At 34.0% G+C, this 9,752-nt stretch overlaps 2 protein-coding genes and 1 long non-coding RNA gene across 3 annotated transcripts; all 3 read right to left on the bottom strand.

The window, feature by feature from the left end:
• Positions 1–1,024: 1,024 nt before the first annotated feature.
• LOC109857409 (protein MTO1 homolog, mitochondrial) lies at positions 1,025–6,985 on the bottom strand. Its single transcript, XM_020433684.1, has 9 exons — positions 6,763–6,985; positions 6,125–6,424; positions 5,717–5,893; positions 5,122–5,529; positions 4,295–4,467; positions 3,535–3,987; positions 3,306–3,409; positions 3,142–3,202; positions 1,025–1,168 (listed from the first exon to the last, which is right to left on the bottom strand). The coding sequence occupies exons 1-9, from the start codon at positions 6,983–6,985 to the stop codon at positions 1,061–1,063; spliced, it is 2,007 nt and encodes a 668-aa protein (XP_020289273.1). The 3' UTR covers positions 1,025–1,060.
• A 236-nt stretch (positions 6,986–7,221) lies between these two features.
• Positions 7,222–8,075, bottom strand: LOC109857406 (MKRN2 opposite strand protein). The gene has a single exon (XM_020433681.1). It carries the CDS (start codon positions 7,992–7,994, stop codon positions 7,377–7,379), a length of 618 nt encoding a protein of 205 aa, XP_020289270.1. The 5' UTR covers positions 7,995–8,075; the 3' UTR covers positions 7,222–7,376.
• A 161-nt stretch (positions 8,076–8,236) lies between these two features.
• Positions 8,237–8,510, bottom strand: LOC109857408. The gene is made up of 2 exons (XR_002250493.1): positions 8,412–8,510; positions 8,237–8,320 (listed from the first exon to the last, which is right to left on the bottom strand). It is a non-coding gene; the product is annotated as an uncharacterized LOC109857408 (long non-coding RNA).
• Between the last annotated feature and the right edge of the window lie 1,242 nt (positions 8,511–9,752).

A 9,752-nucleotide genomic window follows, 5' to 3' on the forward strand; every position in this document is an offset into this window, starting at 1 on the left:
TATATTTATATATTTAAATTATAAATTACATAATTTATATGTATAAATCTTATATAGGATCATCTTAAGTTTATCTTCAGATGGTGTATGTAGTAGTGTACCTAGCAAACATTGCATGTCAGCACGCCGTGAAAGCACATGCAATGTGAACAATTACTGTTGGTACAGTGCTGTTTAGCGATGCCACGCGTTGGTACGCTAGCAAACTGATATCATGGCATGCTGAAAATGATGAGATAAATAACAACAGAGGTCGCTACTTTTCAATTTGACGTGCTGGATAGACGTAGAAAACAAACTGCGTCTCGAACGCGGGATAATATAAAGAATAGAGTTCTTAGAAATTAGTCTAGAAATTTAGTGTAAATGAATAGAGTGTGTTGGAAGTATACAGGATCACATTTTTGTAAATATTTCACAAATCAAATATTTGTGAAACGCATTTTTGAGAGCTCCTTATTGTTCTTTATGTTGTTTTGAAATAAGTCTTCTTCCTCGATTTATCTAGAAGACAATTGAAACTGTCAGTATAATTTATTAAAATGTTTCCCAGAAGCGCTGTTATCTATAAAAATATGATTTTTTTCGTGCGAAAAGTAAAAAACTTAAGTAAAATACATAGTTTGTAGTTACACACACAAGAGTACGCGGAAATCACTGAGAACTGCTTTATTCTATAAAAGAAAAAAAAATTAAAAGTTTTGATTATTTTTTTATTATTATTATAAAATGTTATAAAATACACAGGGTGTCCCGCAACTACCGTACTTTCTTTTTCTCGAGATCATTCTAAGACAAAAATCTTAATATAAAAATGTCGAGATTATAATATTTTTTTAGTTAGAAGCATTCAAAGATTCAACAAATCAGATCGTCTGAAATTCGCGCGCTCAGGTGCGGAGACAATGCTAAAGCCGCAAACTAAAGTGTCGCCCCTCTTTTGTCAATAAAGTTTGTCAAGTTTTATAATATCTCATCAAAAATGTTAGAAATACATTTATTTTATATGTTACATTTATATATATTACAAAAGTAAATTTATTTAATTGTTATCACTATATTACGTATGTAACCTTGTACTATCTTTGTTGGAATAATGTTTAATATAATAATATAATTTAAATATAGCTGAAGGAGTCACACCTGAAATCTTATTGGCCGCCGCAATCTGCAAAATAGATATTTTTTGTTACTACAAAGATTTAAGGCTGCGTTCGGACAGCGCGCTATCAGCGCTGTTGCATCATTCGATCTTTATTGCTCATTAGATGTAAAACAAAGATAGAATAACGCAATAGCGATGATAGCGTGCTCCCCGAACGCAGTCTTAATATGAAGCTATATTCTGCTACATTCTCTTAATATGAAGCTATATTCTGTCTATACTGCGTTCAATTTGAGAAGAGAAAATCGGAAAGACGAAAACTGGTTCGTTTCGTGCACCTCGAAGTGCCCTACTAGAAAGTCTTCTCACAGGCATTGGATATCAGCAAGTGTTCCGCAAATCCACTGTGTCCGCTTTTCTTCTCCTATACGCAGTAAAATTCTCTTCTTAAATTGAACGCAATAAAGCGAGAAAATATCATCGAAGCGTTTGAAAACTCGTCCGTTTTGCGCATATCCAGCGTTATCCTATCATAAAGCCTTCCTCACTTCACAGTACTATACTGCTTGTGCAGCTCAGAGATGCCAGATTCTGTGCTTAGTAGCATGCGGTAGTGTTGGAAGGGATGCGCACACAGTGTAAGTATACGGTACGTATCTCTTCTCCAATGCTACCGCATGCTACCAAAGCACAGAATCTGGCGTCTCTGGTGTGGCTGTCATTAGCTCTTAAGAGCATGCTGAAGCGATGGCCGAACTTTGATTCAGTCGCTACACTGTCCAGTAGGTAGCGCCCTCTACTCAGACCGAGACAAAGATAGACGTAAGTGTCTCTCTGGCAGTTTTCTGTAAATACTAAACTGCACTAATCTTATTGTCACATTTCCTCTTCTTAGAAGCTTCAACATCCTTTTTTAACACACTCAAAATATTTCTTTATGTCCCTAGAATGGCTCGAACAAGTTGTGATTTATATTGCCAATTTTGTACACAGTGAAAATGTTGTCTACGTAACAGTCTAATAAACTTTTGTTTTTTCATTTTTTTTCCAGACCATTTTTTAGCATATTTTCTTTTATTCTGAAGAAGCATTTTTCATTCCGATCAATAAATGCAGAATAAATTGTGCAAAAAGAAATGTTTCATAAAACAGAACAATTCAGCATCTTCTTAAAAAACCGATCTATTTTACCAACGTTTCTTTTTGCACAACTTATTCTTCGTTCATTGATCAGAATAAAAAAACGCTTTTCCAGAATAAAAAAGAATATGTTAAAAAATGGCCTGGAAAAAAATCAAAAAAAGTTTATGGACTGTTACCACGTAGACAACATGTTCATTCTGTATACTTTGTATAAAATTAATAATACAAATCACAACAAAACTTTTTCATGCCATTCTAGTGACGTAAACGAATAGGTTGAGTGTTTTAAAAAATGATTTTGAAGCTTTCGTAAAAAGAGAAAATGTGACAATAAGATTAGTGCAGGTTTAGCAAAACCGCCGAAGAGACACATATGTCTATCTTTGTCTCTATCACGTTATCTATTCTTATCTCGGTTCGACTAGAAGGCGCTATGTAGGGGAGACTGGGGCTGATTGTGACACGGGTAAAAAGTTACAAGCTTTGATTAGTGATGAAAAATAAGTGCTACATTAATGCTAAAAAGAGACAAACGCGACAACTGTCACGCGTCACACGCGTCAGTAACATCATCGTTGTTGCAATTATTTGTCATCGCTAATTTAAGGTTGTAACTTTTTACCCGTGTCACAACCAGCCCCAGTCTCCCCTACGTGACAGTGTAGAGACCGAGCGGCGGACGAACTAGAGCTCAGCATCTTCTCAACAAGTCCCCGCGCTCTCTCTACCTTGTTTGCTTCGCTTTCCTTAATGCGCAAAGACCGATGATATTATCTTGCCGAACAGAGTGTATAAATAGCTATATTAAATAAATTTTAATATAGCTTACGCACACCGTCGACCAGCATTACATAATTGAGTTTTAAAATAACAAAAATATCGAAAAGATTTACCGTGTTTGGATGATGTTTCGTAAGCTTCTCTCGGTCTTCAACAGAGATATTTAATTCAGAACTACAATCAAAAAAAAAAGATCAAACAAACATTTATAATTTTGTCAAGCAGTTTTTTTTTTGCAATCGCAAAATCATATGACAAACTAAATAATCCGGTTCACCTGTTGTAATCAATGTCAAAAGGTATAATCATTTGCTCGTTCTTTCTAATGTCCTCTACTTGATGCTGTTGATCCGCTACAACGTGAGAATATTTTGCCTCTATCTGAAAATCAAATCGTCGCTATCATAAGTTAAAAATTTGGTTGTAAAAAAAAAACATCTTGTTTTAATCTTAAAATTTTTTTCTCGAAGTATGAAATATTATCTTAACAATCAATACACACTAACCTCCACTCTTCTCGCTAGATTGGGATCTTTGTCCAGGTAACCTAATAAGTGCGGTAATTTCTCCGCTAATTGCGCAAACGTGATTTTGTCGGTCGTCAAAGACAGCATCTCAAAAGCCGACTTGCGTTCTTTGTTCTTCGAAATCTTCAAATCAAACATTTTTCGCCATACGTGATTCGGCAGACTTTCATTTTTAAGTATTTGAATAGCCTCCTGCATTTTACAAAAAATGTGCCTCATCTTGCGTATTCTTTCTTCGGAAACGCAACCTATCTCGTAGCCCTTCTCTGTCAATCTCTGATCGGCGTTATCGGGACGCAAGCTAACTCGAAACTCTGATCTGCTGGTAAACATTCTATACGGTTCTGTAGTACCCTCTGTTGTCAGATCGTCAATGAGAACGCCGATGTAACCCTCTGTTCGACTTATTAAAAGCGGCGGTTTTTTAAACACCTAAATATATATTAAGCGTGCAAATTAGTTTATAATTCAGAACGTTTTTGGATATACTAATGATTTTTTGATTTTCAGCGGATCTACAAACATGAAAACTAAAAATCATTTATAGAAATGGAACTGTAGTAAATTATACTCGTTATATTTGTACTTGTATGATTTTTAGAAATAAATTTGTTTCTCTTTTAGGATAATCTATTGTAGAAAATATTTTTAAATTTAATTTTTTTTTTAATATAAAAAGCATTTTTTTTTGTACATCACAATGTCAGCTCGTTTTGATGCTCTTAATATAATGAATTACCTTAGCAGCCGCGTTGACACCTGCAACAATACCTTGAGCAGCAGCCTCTTCGTAACCAGTGGTACCGTTTATTTGTCCAGCGAGAAATAGTCCTGGAATCTTTTTAGTTTCCAATTGCGAGGTCAATTCTCTGGGATCTACGTAATCGTATTCGACGCCGTAGCCGGGTTTCACTAGAGTAGAATAGAGTAAATATAAATAAATATGTGCGATTTAAAAGAAAAGCTTTCATAGTACAGAATTATGGTAGTAATAAAACATTAGAGCAACCAAATATGTGTATAAAGTAAAAAGTTTGTAAGAATGCGAAATTCTTTTCAATATTTCAGAGAAATTGCGTCTTAAAATGCGTGTTAAAATAAGAAAAAAAAAACTCACAGACGAATACACATGTGATAGTTTTGAAATAACTATTAAAATTATGCAAATTCAATTAACAATAAAAAGATAAGGAGAAGGCAATAACGATATCTGACGTTCGGATAAAATTCTTCTTTAATCCGAGGACAGATCGACACAGTAGGTTGTATCCGAAGCGGGAGAACGTTTCGCGTCATCTTACGTAATACTGACGGTTACCTTTTAGTTGCCACTTCCCCCTTTCTTTTCCTCGAACTGAATATGTTTGTAGCGTATCTTTTCCGTATACATATTCTTTCTTATCGTCGCGAATAGATCATGTATTCTTTGTAATTTTTTTATGTAGAAAAACACTGAAGAAGATCCCATAGTGAATCATCAGGTGTGGCTCGTTATTGCCTTCTCCCTATCTTTTTATTGAAACATACAACGAGCGCGAAACGTTATTATTCAATTAACAATATTACCTAATCGAGCGTTTTCCAATCCTGGAATACATTTGACAAGTTCCACTTGCTTATCTTCCGGCAGAGTGCACGATAATCCGGCCGGATAAATTAACGGAGAATCTAAGCCTTCCGGTTCCAGCCAGATTTGATGCTGAGAAGTTTTGAAGCGCAGAATCTTGCTCTCTATGCTCGGACAATATCGCGGACCTGTTATTTCCTCTGTGACGTGTAAATTGCAATGCATATTATTGTTTACGATTTTTGCGACATTCTCGTTTGTGTATGTCAAGTACGTAGGTACTTGTTTCTCTGGTGGTAGCCACACGTTATCGTTCATAAACGAGAACGGTACAGGAGAACTGTCCGGCGGACTTTCCGTACACTTGGTAAAGTCGATGCTTTCTTTTTCTAGTCTTGGAGGTGTTCCTAAAATCACATAATTGTGTAATCACACTTAATTGCAATCAATGTATGCAACATCAAAAACCCATTTCGTGCCAAAAAATAAAACAACACATCGTAAATAAATTATATAACAAATTTTGAAGGTTGTATAAGTTAATAAAACTTACTAATAAATAATACAGTAAAAATTTTTATTATTGAATTTTACCAGTTTTCAATCTTCCTATTCGAAAACCAAGCTTATCCAATGTATTTGCTAAACCAATACTAGGCTCGTCGCCCATTCTACCTGCAGGCTTCTTTTCCAAACCTATAATAATTTGACCTTTCAAGAACGTCCCTGTAGTTATAACTACCGCATCACTGAATATCTTTGTTCCATCCTCTTCAAGAAAATATGATAATGATAATTATATATATAAAATTATATATAATATACACATGCATATTATTGTGCTATAAGTCTATGAAAAATATAATTCTTTTTCTAATAAAATTTTATATACTGAAATTAATTTTAAATGAGTTTAATAACAGATCAAGCATTTTTTTTTTTTTTATTCTTTTGGTCTTTTTTAATGTTGTCTCATTTTATTATAAAATTAAGAAAACGTACTAAGAATTACTCCACAGCAAGATAATGGCTCATGTATTAAAATCAGATCTTCTACAGAGGATTCATAGATATGTAATCCAGGCATATTGAAGAGCTCTGCTTGAAGGTGTTTCTTATAAAGTGTTCGATCAATTTGAGCTCTTAGACCCCATACCGCCGGTCCCTTTCTTACATTTAAAACTTTATAGTGTATTCCAGAAATATCGCATATTCGACAACAAACTCCATCTAAAGCATCCACCTCTCTCATCAAATGACCTTTTCCAATTCCACCAAACGAAGGATTACATGACATTTCTCCTGTAAGTATATTTATATTCAAACAGATTTTGTGTGTGTATGTAACAGTTTATATATTTACAATTTTCTATCACTTAAAAGTGATAAACTTAACAAGTATTGATAAGAAAATAAAAACATTTTCAGTATTTTGTGTCAAATATTAACTTTTGTGGACAATATTCATCTTTTCTTCTTTTTCTGTTCTAATGTATTAGAACAGAAAAAGAAATTACTTCTTTCTATATGTAAAATAAGATATGTAAAGTAGAATATGTTAAATATTTCCATTATTTCATTAAGAAAACTTTTTATATGGAGCAATAAAATGTACTCAAATAATTTTAACAAATACACACCTATAGTATTTTTTTTCTGAGTAACCAACAGTGTCTTTGCACCCATCCTAACAGCAGCAGCAGATGCTTCGGTTCCGGCATGACCACCACCAACAACAATCACATCAAATTTCTTTTCTTTGTCATTTGAGATTAACCGTTTCAATAATCGCAGATTATTGAAATGTTTTTGCTTAGTGTAATCTACTCTCAAAAAAGGCACTTTGATCCTTGTAAGAATCATTTTGTCTTTGTCAGTTATGTATCTCTTATTTTATTCTGCAAAGTTACAAGAAAATATGTACTAGATAAAAAATGTTATATGTGATAGAAAGCAAATATTTTGAATTTTTAATTCAGTATTTTAATTAAGTACTTTCCAACAAATATTGATTTATACTTATTTAAGTTATTTTTCTCTTATTCTATAAATTCAAAAAAAAAATATTTTATACTACTTTTATTATACCATGCGTAAATTACAATCTTTTTCTGTTATTGTTTTTTTCTACAAAAAATCCAGACATTTAACACAAGAGGATTAAAACTAAAACGCAAATACATACAAAATTAACATTTATTGCATAGATTACAGATAACACTTGTTATTCATGAATGACAAAAATAAATTTTTATCAAATATGATAATCTGCAATAAAATATTCTTGATCTTTCAAAGCTCTATACATCAAAGTGTATCTGCTTACAATTTGAAGTTTTGGCAATATTAATTGCTCGCACAGATTCTCTTTTGTAACAAATTTTAAATCTTTATACTCTAAATTATTAATAAACTCCAGAACAAAATCAAAACAATTCAGTTTGTTTTCATTGTAGTTAACGGACTGCCACTTGAGATCTTTTGATGTGTCAGACAATGTTTTATCCCATTGAGATATCCAGGCATCTGGCACAACTTTGAATACAATGCAGTCGGTCCATTTCATCACATCGTTCATTATCAATCCATTTTTGTCGAATTCAATGATTCTTCCTTCGGAGTCGACTACTCCAATGTGCAAATCATGACACGTTATGTCATAATCATCAAGAAAATTGCCTTGAGAAGGTCGAATAGCAACACTAGTTGGATTGTGACTGGCATTTGCAAACGGATATGGAACGCGAAATGGATCGACAATAAAACCTTCAATTTGCAACGAACACACCGGACATACGATTGGAACGTGCTTGCAAATTATATTCTTTGTTAAACAATGACGAAAACACACAATACCCGGATCGTTGTTCATGTTGCAGAAGAAACAATATTACTCATTCAAAACAATAATAAAGCATTTACACAAAAACAAAGCGAAACTTAAAAATATAAATTTTATTTTAAGTGTAACTTTGCAAATTTTAATGTAATAAGTTTTTCGTAATTTTTGTCAATCTGATATAAAAAATGAGTTCTGTTTTTCTTTTTTTAGAAAAAACAGAAAAAAAGGAAAAATAAAAATGACAAGCATTTTCAACCTTAAAATAAGCTAACCTCGCGTAATCTTGCAATAAACTAAGCCAGGCGATGTTATCCTGCGATGTTAGCCGACTTTTATACGATGCTCGTATATTTTGGCTACAATTTGAACAATATATTTGCATTAGTAAACTTATTATGCGACCAAGTATTTTGTAATAGAGCAACAAAGCAAATAAAACTGCTTTACCAGTGCATCCGCGTACAGATAAGTGCACCATATCGTGCGGCGTGTGGCTCCAAGGGAAATATTTCACGGAAATTTCTCTTCTGGCTGCTCCTATCAGAAAGAAACCTGAGAGCGGCCATCCTATTGTAATTTTTTACGACGGTTTCAACCGCTGGTTTTAGCCGTATTTCCACAAAAGTGGAACTCAAAGGCCGTTCTCCATGAAACTCAAGTNGCAGGTCTCGTGGAACTGATCAATCACGTTGGTCGATTGGCTGATTTGACTCTGCAATTGGTCAATTCCACGAAATCTGCGACTTGCGTTTAATGTAGAACGGCCTTTGAGTTCCACTTTTGCGGAAATACGGCTAAAACCAGCGGTTGAAACCGTCGTAAAAAATTACAATAGGATGGCCGCTCTCAAGCCCCTTGCACAATGGAAGGAATAGCGATAGCGATAGAAATAACACAGTTTTTAACACAGAATTCCAACTCATCGGAAATTTTATCGCTATTGCTTATTCCGATTTTCTGATCTGCATTGATACATGTGTAGTTTTGTATATTAGATTCCGCTGTTCCTACCTTTATTTTTAAATATAAACTCTTTAAAACTTTAGTTATTTCTATCGCTATCGCTATTCCGTCCATTGTGCAAGAGGCTTCAGGTTTCTCTCTGCTCCTATATTACCGCGCACTTTTCTCCTTTGATTTTTGCCAGCGGTCCAAGATCGACTGAAAACGGTGCGCGGTAATATAGGGATAGTCCGAAAAGAAATTTCCGATAAATACTTTCCTTGGAACCGCACAATATGGTTCACTCCTCTGTACACATCTCATCTCATGTTTAACATCAGTTTTGTCAAAAAAAACAATACTTACATGACATACATATAATGCATGTCAAAAATGCATGTAATATATAATATAATAAAATAATGATGTATAAAGCCTCTTGCACAATGCGAGGGAATAGTGGCTGCTTTCCTTTTAGGAGACAGTCGACACAAGTCGACACAAAAGTCATTCTGTCTTCGTTTAATATTCAGTGAGAAACAAAGACAGAATGACTCTTGTGTCGATTTGTGTCGACTGTGTCTCCTAAAAGGAAAGCAGCTTTACAGCCAATTTTTTCACTTCTAGATAAGTTTTCGATAACTTTATCTAGAAGATATCTCCCAAAATTGGTTCTCCTTATTGGTTCGCAGAGAAATTTATCTAGAGGATAGCTATCGAGAGGATGAAGAAATCAGCCATGAATCGTTTCGTCGACGCGGGGAGCTAGGGGTAAGAGGGACGATATTCCCTAGCAGTAAATACTGTAATTGGTCAATTCATCGAAATCTGCTACACTTAGTTAGG

The sequence above is a fragment of the Pseudomyrmex gracilis genome, unplaced genomic scaffold, assembly GCF_002006095.1.
Source record: "Pseudomyrmex gracilis isolate BER0280 unplaced genomic scaffold, ASM200609v1 scaffold_157, whole genome shotgun sequence".
NCBI classification, from domain to species: Eukaryota; Metazoa; Arthropoda; class Insecta; order Hymenoptera; family Formicidae; genus Pseudomyrmex; species Pseudomyrmex gracilis.

Bases quoted from the DNA above. Each gene is read 5' to 3' on its own strand.
- LOC109857409 (XM_020433684.1), bottom strand. From the start codon at position 6,985: ATGATTCTTACAAGGATCAAAGTGCCTTTTTTGAGAGTAGATTACACT. The intron at 5,530-5,716 runs GTAAAATTCAAT...ATGTGATTTTAG, and splicing joins AATAGGAAGATTGAAAACTG to GAACACCTCCAAGACTAGAA. The intron at 3,410-3,534 runs GTTAGTGTGTAT...TTTGATTTTCAG, and splicing joins ATCTAGCGAGAAGAGTGGAG to ATAGAGGCAAAATATTCTCA.
- LOC109857406 (XM_020433681.1), bottom strand. From the start codon at position 7,994: ATGAACAACGATCCGGGTATTGTGTGTTTTCGTCATTGTTTAACAAAG.